The following is a 15793-nucleotide window of genomic DNA, read 5'->3' on the forward strand; positions in this document are numbered from 1 at the left end:
CGAAAGGTCCTTCGAGGCAAATGGGTGTTCAAGCTCAAAAGAGGAGAAAATGGGCAAGTACTGCAACCTCTTCTCGGCTACACCGACTCGGATTGGGCGGGAGACCTGGAGACTCGAAGATCAACGTCTGGATATGTGTTCAACCTTGGTACGGGCGCTATCAGTTGGAGCTCGAAGAGACAAAGAACTGTGGCCCTGTCCTCATGTGAAGCAGAATACATGGGGCAAACCGCAGCCGCAAAGGAAGCAGTCTGGCTGCGAGGCCTGCTCCAAGAGCTATTGAAAGAATACAGGGAGGTTCCAGAACTAAAGACAACTGTAATCTTCGGGGACAACCAAGGAGCAATCGCGATGTCGAAGAATCCGCAGTTCCATACAAGAACCAAGCACATTGATATTCAGCATCATTACTGCAGAGAGAAAGTCAATGATGGAACCGTTGAGTTCCAGTACATTCCAACAGGCAAACAAGTGGCCGACGGCCTAACAAAGGCTTTACCAAAGGATCGTTTCCTACAGTTTAGAAAAGCACTAGGTCTCAAAGAACGACGACCATGAGAAGGTGCAGAGATGAACCAAAACAGGAGACCTGCCATGGACAGACAGGAGACCCACAGATCTAAGATTGCACGGAAACGCGAAGAAGGCGCAAAGATGAGGTAGAGTGGGAGAGCTTCTAAGCAAGTAGAAGGAAAGCCACGATCTCAAGGTTGTGCCTAGCGTGAGGAACGTGCAAAGATGGACTGAAGTGGGAGACCTATCATGGACAGGAGAACTGCAATTTCAAGAAAGATTTCAAGACCTGCAGAGACGGATGTAGGCAGGAGATCTTCTGCGGATAGAAGACCTGCAATCACAAGATCGCAAGACCTGCAGAGATGGGCATAGGCAGGAGATCTTCTGTGGGCAGAAGAAGACCTGCAGTCCCAAGAAAGCTTGCGAGACCGTGCAAAGATGGGCTTCAGTGGGAGATCTTCTGTGGACAAGAAGACCAACAAGTTCAGGATTGCATCGGACTCAGAGGAAAGGTGCAAAAATGAACTTGGAAGGAGATCTTCTGCGGACAGAAGAAGACCCACTGCCCCAAGATTGCACGAGACCATTAAGAGATCCTGAGCGCCCATGCCGAGATAGCTCTTTCCCTGCAGTTTTCACCCACGAAGGTGTTTTTGGGGTTTTAACGAGGCTCGACAGGCGTGCACATCAAGCCCAACAGCAGCTCGAGTGGGAGTGTTGAGACAGTGTGGCTAAGGTGGTCCGACCTACTGGTGGCTAGGATGTGGATACTATTTAAGGAGCTGTGCTCCTCTCAGGCACATGTAACTTAGAACATATAACAACACAATGAACCCATTTTTGTTTCATCAGTTTTAAGGTATTCCAGTGACTTCGGATGTGCAAATAATACTGCTGTAACTCTACTGCTCTCATCAAGGCATATTCGATTCCAGAAGCCCTCGTCATTGAGCTGGTCTGCAAGGGCATGAATGTTACTCTGGCCCTTAGAGAGATCTCGTCTGCCCTTCGCAATGCAATTGTAGATATCCTGCTGCGTAGCAAGTATATTTGAGGCAAGGTTCCGATCAACTACACCAACTACACTTTTCGACCCAGAGTAGTGTAAATGTAAATTATGTAAGCAACTGTCCGGTGTGGTGGGTGTAGTGTGCTACACCAGCGCCTTTGGTGGATGTAGTTGACGGTTGGTTTGTCGTACACTTCGCTCACGTGACTTGCGCTCTTGATCATGGATGGTACTTGCCCAGCCTACTACCCCTCACTCTCTCCCTCATCGCCCTGAGCCCTCAGCCATGCCGTTGCTTGTTCTGCTAACTCGCCATCACTCATCCCAAGACCCTCATAAATCTGCTCTTCCTCGCGCCACGAGATCAACATCGGATCCAGTTCCTTGACGATCCCAGCCCTATACCATGACCGCGATACCTGACAGATGGAGATAATCTGGGCATCCAGAAGGCTTCGCGACGGCACCGCCATTCTTCCGGCAGCTGAAAAGAGCCTCTCGCACTCTGCAGACATTGGCTGAATGGTCAAAAAGTCCAACGCCATCCGCGAAAGTCGAGGGTATTTCAACCTCCTTTCATGCCAGTACGTAATAGGATCGCGAACTCTCCTATCACTCACTTCGCGGCTACCTTGCCATGTCTCGTATTCATCACCTTTGACTGCTTCATCGTCTGAAGAGTCGTATCTTGCCGGCATATGACGACTGTTGGCCTCGAATGGGCTGAAGAACTTGCGTCTTTTTGCTGGACGTTGGTCGTCTGACTCGTCTGCTTGAGAGAGGATATCGGAATTCGCGTACTCGGTCCTCCAAACTCGGTAAACCATCTCCTTAGCCTTGTCGACCCATTCTGGATGGGTGTCCCAAGTGTGCTCGAAATACGCCCACTTGTATGCAGGATGGAGAGCAAGAGCGGTATAGTAGATGGGTGTTTCATCTAGAGCTGAATAATACTTTTCAAGCTTGTCCCAGGCGAGATTAATCCCGATCCTGAACTGTTCGGCGTCGGGAAAGCCTGCTGCAAGCAATTTGTATTGCTCTAGTTTCGAGAGGAGCTCTTCGAAACCTAGAATCACATCCCATATGTTACCATATGAGCCCAGAAACCCTCGCCTTCTCTTTCTAACTTGTCCGTCACCCTCCAAAGTCCTCACTACATTCTCATAATGCGTCAATATCTCCTCCAGGCACTGGAGGGCTTCCCAGTCGCTGTCCGTTAGCTTGTTCTCCTCCTCGCAGATACGTGGCAGTTTTGCGGACTTCCTGACCTGACCCGTCCTCTTCGACCTATTCTCATCTTCCCACTCCTGTTTGTACTTTACCACCAGTAAGATAAGATATGGCCGAATTTTGAGTGCCCTACGGATCATGTACAGTTGGGAAAGCCAGCGGGTATTATTGTCTCGCACCACAGTAAGTGGCTTCCTCGATCGTTCCCTTAACGAACTGGCTTTGCTGATTGCATCTTGTTGAAGATCTCGCAGCAAGTACATCAATCTGTTGGACCGAAAGATGTCATAGACAAGGTTATGAAGCTTCCCAACGGGGCCTTTGCTCCTCCATGATTCCCAGTCTGCTTCCGGCAGGGCCGACGCGCCGGAGAGTTGCTCTTCGAAAGCGCTTGCGTTCTTGCCAAAAAGCAACGCCTTTGCTGACAAGTTGACCGTGTGACCGAAACAGCGGCCTCGGCGAGACGCACCAGTGAAGCCTAGTTCACGACCAATGGCCCCCATCGCTGTATCATTATTCTCTGCGTTGTCAAGCGTGAAATATCCTATTTTCTCGGTAATCTGGTAGGCTGTCAAGATATCAAGGACTTGAGCTGCAATATTCGATCCACTGTGGCGTACGGAAACCTCGGGCACACCCAGCACAATCTTACGGGGCTTGTTGTGCTCATCTCTGAAGAAGCAAGCGATTCCGTACAAGGTATGCCGGTTTCCCGACGTCCAGCCATCGAAAGAGATGTGAATCAGGCCGGGAGATTGTCGAAGGACGTCGATAACGGTGTGGCGGTGTCGTTGATACTCAGTGATAATCCTGGTCCTGAGGGTATCTGCAGATAAGTGGCCACCACGTATTGACACTGATGGACTAAGATAATCGAATATGGCTCGGAGATCCTCGTCTTCGACCGTGAGAAAGGAAAGATTACTCTTAACGATCCATTGCATCACCATCCGTTGAAAATGGTCCCTGTCAAAGTTCTTGACGAAGGAGTTCGCCATGGCCTGCTCCCGCGGCTTTTCCGGATCGAGCGTCAAGGTATCAGCTATTGAGCGGTGCTGCTTCTCGACGCTTTCCGCTTTCAACTGCGTCGAAGACTTCGTCTTGCCCTCTGGCGCCCGAATATGATGTTCTTTGAACAGATGTTTGCTGGCATTTTGAAGACCAGTATGCGTGAAGTTCTTCGGCTGGGGGACTCGTTGGTGAATGCAGAGTTTGCATACCCATCTTCGCTCATGAGCCCGCTGGATATCATACCCGTAGTCCCAAGTCCAGGAGGAGGTGTCCTTTGCGCGCTCGGAGAAGAGCCAGCCGCGGAAATGACGAAACAGACGTTCTTCCTGTAGCTGTTGGGCATCAGCTAGTAACGTTGATGGTGAAAGAATTGGTGGAGAGGTCTCAACGACTTTGTCTTCTAAAGGATCGGTCATTACGGGAGGTGTGAATGCGTCAAACAGATCGATGAAAATTTGGACCTGTACGGGAAATTACCCCAGGATATCCTCTATAACTACTGGGGGCCCGAAAATAAGTTAGGAAATACTAAAGTCTGTGTGGCCCTGCCCTCACAAAAGACAGTACCTCCTAACAGGGTGGATCCAGATGTCCAAAACTGGATACCCTGTCCCACTAAAAATCCACCGCTGCAAAAATCCACTACACCTACATCAACCAGGGTCGTCGATGTAGGGTAGTTGATCACGTCGAGGGTTCAGGTTGATTGATGTAAGTGTATGAGTAATACACCAATCGATCAACCGGTGGGTTTCGGTGTAGTTGATCGGAACCTTGTCGTGCACCCTTCCGTGTGGGCCGGCCGGCTGCCTTCGCTGCCGATGTTAGGAGATTCACTAGTGCAGAGGCAAGCTCATCAAGCTCGGATGGGGTCGAATCAGCTGTGGGGAGTCCAGCGGCTCCAAGCTCTACGATCTCAGCGAATCGTTTGAGCTCGTCATCTGTTGTCACCCGAACCCGGCCCGGTTGCATCGGGGCTAGTCCCGCATCGGGAAGGGTAAGGCTGAGTGTGAAGTGGTCAGAGCTAGTGGCAAGGTGATCTTCGACGGTAGCTTCAGCAAGTGGCATATTAGTAAAGGCAAGATCGATCGTGTTGCCGTGTGGGTTTGTTGGAATATCTGGAGTGTTAAGTAGGTCGAGATCATTTTCTGATGCCCAGTCTGCAATTTCTTGGCCACGGTTCGTCGCTTGTCCCGTCTGCCAAGTATGATGCCTGGCGTTAAAGTCGCCAGCGATAAGGCAGCGTTCCGGAACAGGCCATCGTATCAGTATGTTCAGGGCATCACTCTCGTCGTTCTGACGATAGAGGTTAACTATCGTCATGCCGTTGATTGTAAGCCATAGAATATCCCGAGTCTGAAAGGGCCGGATCTGATCAGCCAGGAGCCCGGGGTCTCGTCGGACATATGTCATGACTCTAGGCCGAGTGTCGTTACCGTCCCATGTCTCGACAGGTGTGAACGTGTCGTATGCGGGATGGGTTTTAGTCAGGGAGCGAGTGTCTGTGTGAGCAGTCCACGGCTCCTGTAGAAGGACGATGTCGTATCGTTCCGAGTCGGCCAGCGCCAGGGCGCAGTCGTGGGCCGGGGGGATCTTGCCGACGTTGGCCTGAAAGATCCTGAGCGGCTTCTTGTTGTTCTTTCGCGTCTGCGAGTATCTATTCCTGGTCAAGAGGACGAGTGATAAGAACTATGCGCCGTTTTCGCGGTGAGCCTGGTCGTGGATGCTCGGGCTCCTCCTCCGCTTCGTAGCCCGCCTGAGGGCTTGTGGCCACCATTATGCATGAGGGTGCTCCTGATGCCGCTGGACTTGGACCACGAATGCTCGGCTGTTCGTGTGATGCGATACCGTCGCTTTGTTGGGCTTCCAGATGCGGCTCTGGTTGTGGTTCCAGGTGTCGTTGTCGGTATGTCTTTGCGCCAACGGTCCGGACATGTACTCGTTGCTCTTTGGTAAGTCGGCGGAGCACGCCGTGCACTCTCTTCGGCCGAGCTGGACACTTCTGAAAGTTGGCTTGGTGAGGGCCTAAGCAGTTGATGCACTGTTCTGGTGCAGTGCAATTGTCTATGATGTGGCCAGTCTTGCCACAGCGTTGGCAAACTGGCTGTCTATGACAGTTGCGGGCAAAGTGGTAGCCCCAGCATGTTTCGCACTGTCTAGGTCGGTCGGTTTTATCGATCAGTCTCGCCGCGCTGCTGCCAAAGAGCGACCAGAATCTCTTTGTGGGCTTCAGAAACGACACAAGTAGAGTCTTGGTCAAGGGGTTGTCTGAGAATTGTCGCGCAGGACGTATGTTAACTGGCTTGAGCCCCGTCTGCATTTCTATCTCGTCGCTGACGATGCTGTCACTATCCACCTCTTTACCGTGAAAGTCAGTCAGTCTTATGGGGAAGTCTGAGACCACATAGGTGAACCATTCCTTGTTCGTTTCGACTGTCGTAGCTCCCAGTTCAGCCGCCCACTCGGCCTGCTTCTCTACGAGAAAGTCGCGTGTCTCAGAATCGGCAGTCAGGACGGCCCATCCCGATCTGACCTGGAAAACCTGTCGAATCTTGTTTGAGGCGGCGCTGAGTTTTTCCTGGATCAGGGTTCGGATTGCATAGCTACTGTGGGCTCTGGCCGGAGCCCCGGCTTCTAGACGGATGAAGACGCGGAGGTCTTGTCGGGGTGGGGCGATGGTCGTTTGTTGCCCTTGGCGATGAGGTGGATCTGTTTGGTGGCGTCCATGTTGTTGTTGTCTGTGTGTTAGACGGTCACGGTCAGTGGGAGGCGAGGCAGCGGCTACGCTTCCAGGAGTCGAGGAAGCTGTCGGCAAACTGTTGAGCGAAACGTCGATGCGGTCCGGTGGTGAATTGTTGTGCAGCTTCTTCGAACTTGGCGCAGAAAGCCTGGAATACCATAAGTTTGGCATTGTACTCCTCTACGCGTTCGCGCGCGAGATCATTGGCTGATTCGATGATAGAGACTGGTTGCTGTTCAAAAGTCGATGAGGGGCTGGCGCGTGCAGCTCCTTCCGTAGCTGCAGCAGTGGTGGCGGCGGTGTGTGGTGAGGATGGTGTCTGAGCCATCCGGCCGGGTCTAGGTGAAACACCAATGATGCCGTTGACGGCTGCCGGACTGTTCTGCAAGAGGGCTGCACGGGCTCCTCGGTTCAGATTGGCGGGAGTGTGGATCCCCAGGTCGAAGGGGTCCGGAACAGCGGGCGGGATCGTCGTAGACGAATCCATCGCCGCGGCTTGCGACTGCGCAAAGCGCAGATTGAGGCGTTTGTTGTGCACTTGTTAAGGATTTAGGTGTAGACAGGGCCACTTTCTTAACACTTGTATGCCAAGAAAGTGTGATGACAAAGGAAGGTGCCTGTGAATGTCGAGGCTGTTCGGAGTCCCAGGCATAGGGTAATCAATTGAGTGTGGTACCCTAGCGCGACTACGTGTTTTGCGTTCGCTCGCGTGCTGGAAACACCTGGTTCAGAATTAACGTCGCTCCCTGATGAGAAGCATCTGTATTCCGCGATTCGCCGGTAACCCGCTATGGCAGCACAACAACAGTCGTTAGAATCGCTTCTGGGAATTAGTGGCCAGCGCAAATCACTCAAGCAGCAGCTTGACGCTGCGTCCATCAAGACTGAAGCTGGAAGAACGACCCTCGCCGACCTCCCAACTGTCCAGATCGGCTGCAAGAAATATATACCAGAAGAATACATTGCCAATAAGAATCGCAAAGGTCGAAGGAGCTGGATCCAAGCCCATGGCTTCTTTCTCACAGAAGTCAGTCCTGATTTACGGACGTTGCAGACCTACTGGGTATGCTCGAAATGTGATGAACGAGGCAAGAGCTCATTATTCGTCGCCACAGATACAACATCGCCAATTGAGCACCTCCGAAGGTAAATGATATCTATACGAGCCTGATCTTTATTACTTCTCCATTGTCTTACGGGATGTAGGTCTCATATGATCACCGAGGCGGATGACAATGCGGATGAAGATTCGTATTCGTCTCGCGCTGACATTCACCCACCCTCGAAGCGGCGTTGCTTGGAGTCTCCTACTGCAAGATCGAATGTCAATAAAGCGAAGGAGTTGACGGTCGGCTGGATCGTTACTGCCAATCTTCCATTCACGGCGCCATCGAATCCGTACTTGCGCCGAATGCTCGATTTACACGATGCATTATTAGCAAAAGAGGTACCGTGGAGTCGGCAGTCAGTGCGTGATACTATGCGGAAATTATTCGAGGTAAAGAAGGGAGTAATATCAAGTCAATTGCAGAAGGCGGTCACAAGGATTAGCTTTAGCTTTGACCTATGGACTTCTCCAAACCGGTATGCTTTCCTTGGCCTCCACGCCCACTATCTCGACGCCTCCTATCAAGTCCAATCGCGACTCCTTGCTGTGCGCCGTGTATGGTGATCTCATTCCGGAGACAACCAAGCAGCGACAATATATGATATCTTGGGCGAGTATGGGATACAAGGTAGGACTGGCGCGGGTGTCTGCGATAACGCCTCGTCCAACGACAAATGCTTGGCGAGCCTCTACCGTCAACTTTATCCTGCAATGGGGGAAGAAGATACTAGAAACCATCGGACAAGATGCTTTGGGCACATTCTCAACCTTGCAGCTCGAGCCTTTCTCTGGGGAAAAGATCCTGACTCGTTTGAGCGGGAAGCCTTCACCGAGGCGGCTTTCCAAGTTGAAGAGAGTGAGCTTCGGCTCTGGCGGAAACGGGGAGCGGTGGGCAAGCTGCATAACATCATCCGGTTCGTCAGGGCTTCCCCGCAACGGAGAGAGCTGATTAAATACCTGGCTTGTGACCAGAACGATGAAGACGGCTATCAACTCTTTGAAGAGGAGCGAGCTGCCATCGACCTCGAGCTGATGCAAAATAATGAAACCATATGGAATTCAACCTTTCTGATGATCCAGCGTGCCATTCGAAAGCGAGAGCACATTGACCATTTCATTGCATATCTCGAAACGAAGACGTCAGAGCCCCGACAGCGGGTGCCTGTCCAAGATCAGCTTTCACCACAGGACTGGCTTCTGTTGGCGGAGATACAGAGTCTACTCAAACCGCTCCATGAGATCACCATGAGGTGCCAGGGTTGGGCCAAAGAAGGACGCCACGGCGCCTTGTGGGAAGTAATGATTGCAATGGAGTACTTGCTGAATTTCTTCGAGGAACAAAACCTCATATTCTCGTCACCTGATAGTTGCATCAGTGAGCTGAGAAATTTCAGGGTCTCGGCAACCAAAAGTACGACTCCCTAATTCGTCTTCGTTCTCTTCAAGCTTCTTTGACTAACGGTTTCTCAGGATCTAGCACTCAACGAATTGAGCAGGGCCGCGGACGAGAGAAACACTTGCCACAGCACGCTCGAGAGGAATATACTGATGTAGTTTTGCAAGATGAGAATCTTGATGATGATCACCGACGATGCGTCCAGATCTCTATTAAGAACTGTTGGTCAAAGCTCGATGAGTATTAAAGCCTACTAGGCCAATCGCCACTTTATCCGGCTGCCGTTATTCTTCACCCACGCTGGAACGTGTCTTGGCTTGAGGCGAACTGGACCAGCGACGAGCAACTAGTGTGGCTACGAGACGCTAAAAACAGTGTCCGGGAATTCTTTGAACAGCACTATCCACGGTGAGGAGCAGCCCGAGACATCGAGGACGGTGACAGGAAAAGCGGTGCGACAAGACGAGCCCAGTCAATTTGACCACTGGATGCAGAGCTGCGATCGGTGCATGATGGAGGAAGAAGACGAGCTCGGCGTTTACATGAGGCAAGGGCCAGTGCGGCGAGAGAACTTGAACCCCGTCCTGTGGTGGAAGGATCATCAAGAAGAATACCGACGTCTGAGCAAGTTTGCCCTCGACATCCTGGCAATTCCTGCCATGTCTGTTGACCCTGAGCGGACGTTCAGTGTCACCAAGTTAACGGTAAGCTCGCAAAGGCACAGCATAAGCCCCGAGATAATAGAGGAGATGCAGTGTCTACGAAACTGGCTACGCCATCAAGCGATCACTATGGGTGAGGTGGTTAGCTTTGGTGGGGACTTGGTGGGTTGGGAGGGAGGGGAGTTGTAAGAGGACTAATAGCTTCATTGGAGCCTCAGGTCAGCACTTTCATTTCAAGTATATCAATTCAATTCAAGTTAAGTAAGTCAATGGTCGATTTTATTTCAAGTAATCAAGTTGGACTCCCAAACTTGACTTACTTGAATTGAAGTCAGCGCTGGTTGATGGATCGCCACGTAGAACAGATCGTGATTCCTACAAGCGGCCAGCAGAATCAGATAGCGACGCCCGTCCTGTCCTGTCATCAACGAGTTCACTTCAAGCTGCGCCGCTTGACATACGATTGTCTGATGCCAACCCTCCATCTGTTGACGAAGTCCTAACTGAGTCTCACGGTCAGCAATACAGACCTCTTTTCAACGGCAGGCTGAACAGGAGTTTTGACGGGGCACGCCTCATCTCCCAGCGCATCAGGTGGATGCGCCAGTCATCTGGATGTTAAGATAAGGAAAAACTCATCTGGGCACTAACAAGAGCATCGTTACAGCCAGGCGCCGATGTTTCTTGGCTATGACTGTTACAAGTCGGCCCGACCATATCAGCATACAGGCTTGTCAACAAATAAATGAACTAAAGTACATCCAAATCAAATCAAATCAATTCAATTCGAGTCAAAAAGAACTCAAATCTAGTCACATTGCGGGAGCCGAATTTATTTGGAGATCTGGTTTCATTTGGATGAAAAGCACTGGCCAATCATTAGTGGTACTGCAACCCCAGGTTCACCCACTCCCGCCCAACGCGTACCGTAAAGTTATTGCATCCGTCGCGTTTCGAGTTGCCTGACGAAGCCACCTGTCCCTACACCCTCGCTCCCAATGGCTCTGTCTACGAGTCCCGATATCTCAGCTGCGCTGTTTTCAACAACCTCTACAGCCAGCAGCGACCTCGATACAGCGACTGGCTTCAATCGAGCCGATGACAATACAGAAGCGAATTTGGGCATTTCTTCGACAGCTCACTCAGGGTACGAAGGCATCGATTGGAATCGCCTCCCAGGGTATTTAACCAGTAAACAAAGAAGAAGGCAGCGGACAGGATGGGTATGGGAGCACGGATACGATATCGAGAAAGATAGTTCCGGTCACCGTTTCTGGCTCTGCAAAGAGTGTCACCAGACAAAGGCTGCCATCACCCACATGTATGATGCTGCGTCTACAAGCCAAGCCAACGGTCACATGGAAGATGTCCATCGGATCAACAGAGGTGGGAAAATGTCACCTCGAAGGAAGAAACAGCATACTCTCTTCGATATGGTTGGCCTGAACGCTCGCCAAGGGAAGAATCAAGCCGTAATAAATGCTTTCATAACCTCCTTTGACCCTCTGCGCTTTCAGCGGTTGCTTATTCACTGGGTGGCCTGCAATAACGTCCCTTTTAACACACTGGAGAGTCCTTATTTCCGAGAGCTTATGGAATACGCAAACAGCGCCAATTTTGAGTCAGGAAGTCTCCCGACCCACAACACAATGAGCGAGTGGATTGTGCGGACCTTCAATCGTCACAAAGGCGTCGTAACTGAGCTTCTCGGTCGCTCACTTAACCGCATTAATGTCTCCTTCGACGTGTGGACGTCCCGCAAGTTTACCTCTCTCCTCGGCCTCACCGTACACTTTCTTGACGACGAAGGGAAATTTCGCACGTTTTTGCTCGGCCTGCCACAAATCGAGGGCCGCCACTGTGGCGAAAACCTTGCTGGACGAGTTAGTGAAATCATCTACGAATATGGCTTCGAAGGTCGCGTCGGGTACTTTGTCACAGACAACGCAGAAAGCAACGACACGTGCCTTGAAGAGCTCGCTACTGAGCTTGGCTTCAATAAGCAGCACCACCGGCTTCGGTGCTGCGGGCATATCATTAATCTCGTCGCCCGATCCATCCTCTTTGGAACAGATGCCGACGCCTTCGAAGAGGACTGCCAAGCCGACAAGGAACTCCAAGATGAGATGAGGCTGTGGAGGGCGAAAGTACCAATTGGCAAGCTGCATAACATTGTTCATTGGGTGCAGAGATCTGGTCAGCGCATTGATAAACTCCACAAGTTCCAGAGTATTGAGAACACGGCATTAGGTCTAGAAGACCGGTCAACCTACGATGTGATCACGGATAACGCAACCCGCGGGAACTCGTCCGAGGCGATGATGGAGCGAGGCTATTAGCTTCGGAATCCTCTTGATTCCCTGGTTCAGGCGGAGGTCACAGAGTGGGACCAGTACGTTGCCATGAGGACTGGCAGCGGGACAAGGCCAATGCCGAAGAGGAGCCGGGAAAAGCCTGCAATTGTTGACGATAAGATGTCAAGTGAGGACTGGGCAGTGATTGCAGAGTATCTGGCCATACTGAAGCCGCTAAAGATAGCCACGAAGCGTTTAGAAGGAAGACCCGAAGAGGGTATGGTAAGCCGATTCTAGCATTGATACCTACACCTACTCACAGACTAGGGAAATATGGGGCGATCTGGGAAGTCCTACTAACCATGGAATGGCTTCTGCAGCATTTGGAGGACTCAAAACTGCAGCATGAACACGATGAAGAGCCCTACCTACGGATTGGATGCAACCTCGGCTGGATGAAACTAGATAAGTATTACACTCTCACTGAAGACAGCCCGGTTTATCTGGCATCCCTTGTCGTCCATTCTGCTTTTCGTTGGCCTAGCGTCGAGTCACAGTGGGCCGATCATCCCGATTGGTTAGAGAGAGGAAAGATTGCTGTACGCGAGCTTTGGGAAGAGTATCGAAAATTGCCCGTCGAGCAGGATACGATACCGGAACAACCGACTGCTGCGAGAAAAACAACAGACCTGGATAATTTTATGGCGTCGGTCAGGAAGCTCAGCATCAGCGTGCGCCCTCAGCACCACCTACACGGGATGAGTACGCCGAGTGGTTGTCCACTTCCGACCCCGGCGATTGCCTGGTGGATAATCGGATTCAATACTGGCTTCTCCGACGACGGCAGTATCCACGCTTGTCACGAATGGCAATTGACCTGTTTTCAGTTCCCGCGATGTCTTCTGAGCCAGGACGGATATTCAGTCTTGCAGGGCAGATGGTCACGCCACCGAGAAAACGGCTGCAAGCAGATATTGTCGGAGCAGCGCGGTGCATTTCATCGCGGGAGAAGTGTGGGGCCATTGAGATATCCAAATAGATCCAAATAAATCCAAATGTGCCCAAATCAATTCAAATCAAATTCAAATCGAGTCGTGCGTATCGAAATCAAATCTAACTAGGGTCAATTTGATTTGGATTTATTTATTGACAAGCCTGCTATCTATAATGCATTCCGGTGCAGACCGTGGCCTATATCTAAAGAACCAAAGAGGAGCGACTTCTTTCCCGAAGAGCTTAGCCCTTATTTGTAAAGCGGAGTATTTGCCCACGTCCTATATTAATCGATTGCCTGTCGAAAGGGGGAGTCACTCTAGTTAAAGATATGTCAATAACACAGGCACTATTATAAACATTATACTCTAGTGTCTAATGTTAGCAGTAATGAAAAGAGTCAAGTCGGTATTAGCATTGGAATCCAGGGTCGGGTTACGAATCTGGCACCTAACTTACTGTCCCGTGCTTACAGCTCTAAGGGGCTGTCGACCTCACGGGAGCGCAGACCTAAAATGGTATGGCAATGAGAATACAACTTAGTTTGAATGATGTAGCTACTTGTTGAACGTAGTAAAGATGATTTTGAATTACAATACCCCACGCCCTGTCCTGCCTTGCAAAACCCATAACCATGCTATGGAAGCCTTCACAAAGGGTGGATAGAGTACAGAGCGAAAATTGTGTCGTAACTTCAAGTTCACTCCGTAAACTAACCACGACTAAGCTTCTCTGTTGGTATACGAGTCGGGTAGGTCGGCGACAGCATTGAAGCCGTCTCTATTTTCTCATTAGAAATCTTCTTACGTTTTGTATTAAAAGATGACATACCTGCACTTGTGGCGACCATTATACTTCCCTGCAGTTATGCAGTCCTCACGAACAAGCTTGTACCCGCCATAAGTATCAGGACATTCGCCAAACGCATATGCTATTGCATACGTTCCTGGAACGGCGCATCGATATTGGTTATTATGTTTATCGAATCCGTTATAGGTACACTCCACGTCTAGCCCAATTGTACACTGCTTTTTGACGTCGGCCGATACCAAGACGGATGAGGCTATGACAATGGCGATTGCTGAGTACTTCATGTTTGGAGGTACGCTGAGGGATATTAGAAAGTTGAGCTGAGTCTGGCCGTGTATAAGCTAATGAAGATATGGTATTTGGCTCACCTTTTGCTTGTAGGAATTTTAGAATTAGATCTCTGTCTGTGTTGGCAGTCTACGTTGTGAGGTGTGTCTTGGAGTTTATATTCTACATATCGTGTGGTTAGTTTTATTTCAGCTTTGAGTTTAAACTCTTGTTGAAATTTGCCAAAACCCTAACCTTGTTTTAGAGGAACTGTAAATGGTAGAGAAAGGACTAACAAGGGTCTTTAGGTTTTGTTTTCACTGTCTCGACCAGCATAAAGCATTCTCGTGGTTACACTTTCGTGGTTACATCCTCGTGTTTACACTTACGTCTTTCGTGTTCGTCTTTCGTGTTCATCCAAATCGGGTCCAGTATTGCTAATAATATGGCAATAGAGTAGTATATTACAATATAGCCCATATGGTATGGGCTCTGTCCTATTGTGACAACATGATATGAAGATTTTGATATTGTGACAATTTAATATGAGGGTATCCATATTGTCAATATATTACTTTATTGGGTTGGTTGGTCCTGGGGCGAAATTGTCTCGACAGTAGCCAGACATACTTTACCCTACACCAGCGACAAGGATGCTTGGCATTTTATTGGCCAGTAGCTTATCACCTGCGAGGACTGACCAACACGGTACATGGCCCTCTGCCGAGCGCCGTGCGAAGTGCTGTCAGAGCATGCGTCGAGCCAGTGCTGCTTCACGGCTCCGAGGCATGGTACCCGGGCAAGACCAGGCCACGGTGGACCCAGCCTACGAAAGATCTGCCATCAAGTAATCAGCATCTCCTACAGAGAATGAGCAAGGCCATGAACCAGGCCATGCGAGCTATACTTCCTGTCTGGAAGACAACACCTATCACCATCCTCCATAGGCAGAGCGGGATCCCGCCAGTCGACCAACTGCTCGAAGCAAGGCGACTTAGGTTCTCCGCACGACTCAAATCGCTGGACGAGGCTCATCCTCTGGCGAGCCGAACGCGCCCGCCTACCCAACCTACCTACCGCGACCTCATCAAGCGAAGATACCAAACACAGACGGAAAACGTCTTCAGGACGCGTCTTCGACGCGCAGACGAGCTGCTTGCACCATGCCCGCGGCCGAAGCTCGTACAGCGATGCTTCCAACAAGAAGAAATAGTACCACTACAGACTGCATCAAAGGAGAAAACAACTAGTGCCTTTCTCTGCTGGCTTCAGTCACTCGGCCCGCTCACTTTGGTGGTATACTCGGATGGCTCTCTATCCTCGGAAGGGGCTGCCAGCTATGGCTTCACCATCCATCAGAACAATGTCCCAATCTTTAACGGATCGGGTCGCCTTGGACCCGCTGAGGTCTTCGACGCCGAAGCTGCCGGGGCATTGGAAGGCCTCAAGGCTGCTCTGAACCTGCGAGAATCAGCAACACAAAACATTTACATATGCCTAGATAACCTGGCAGCCGCCACGTGCCTACGAGGCACACCCTCTGACTCTTCTCAAGACGTCTTTCTTGCGTTCCAGGCTCTGGCGACATCACATGGAGCCATCCAGGTCCGTTGGGTCCCAGGACACTCCGACATCCCTGGCAACGAACAGGCCGACAAACTGGCAAAAGCAGCATCATCATTCCCTGAGCCCGAAGGCGCTCAACCGACGCCGGCTTACCTACGAAGATTCGCAAGACACAAATCGAAAGAAACATT

The 15793-nt window shown here is 50.7% G+C and overlaps 2 protein-coding genes across 2 annotated transcripts; both read right to left on the reverse strand.

Annotated features, from left to right (window-relative positions):
* Positions 1-1362: 1362 nt before the first annotated feature.
* Positions 1363-6993, reverse strand: FOXG_14138 (uncharacterized protein; the record flags this gene model as incomplete). The annotated part of the gene is made up of 3 exons (XM_018394206.1): positions 1363-5413; positions 5457-6504; positions 6584-6993. 3 exons carry the CDS (start codon positions 6991-6993, stop codon positions 4451-4453), a joined length of 2421 nt encoding a protein of 806 aa, XP_018253760.1. The 3' UTR covers positions 1363-4450.
* A 6487-nt stretch (positions 6994-13480) lies between these two features.
* FOXG_14140 (uncharacterized protein) lies at positions 13481-14196 on the reverse strand. Its single transcript, XM_018394207.1, has 3 exons — positions 14138-14196; positions 13791-14066; positions 13481-13739 (listed from the first exon to the last, which is right to left on the reverse strand). Exons 2-3 carry the CDS (start codon positions 14051-14053, stop codon positions 13682-13684), a joined length of 321 nt encoding a protein of 106 aa, XP_018253761.1. The 5' UTR covers positions 14054-14066; positions 14138-14196; the 3' UTR covers positions 13481-13681.
* Between the last annotated feature and the right edge of the window lie 1597 nt (positions 14197-15793).

This window comes from Fusarium oxysporum, chromosome 14, assembly GCF_000149955.1.
Source record: "Fusarium oxysporum f. sp. lycopersici 4287 chromosome 14, whole genome shotgun sequence".
In the NCBI taxonomy this organism is placed as follows: Eukaryota; Fungi; Ascomycota; class Sordariomycetes; order Hypocreales; family Nectriaceae; genus Fusarium; species Fusarium oxysporum.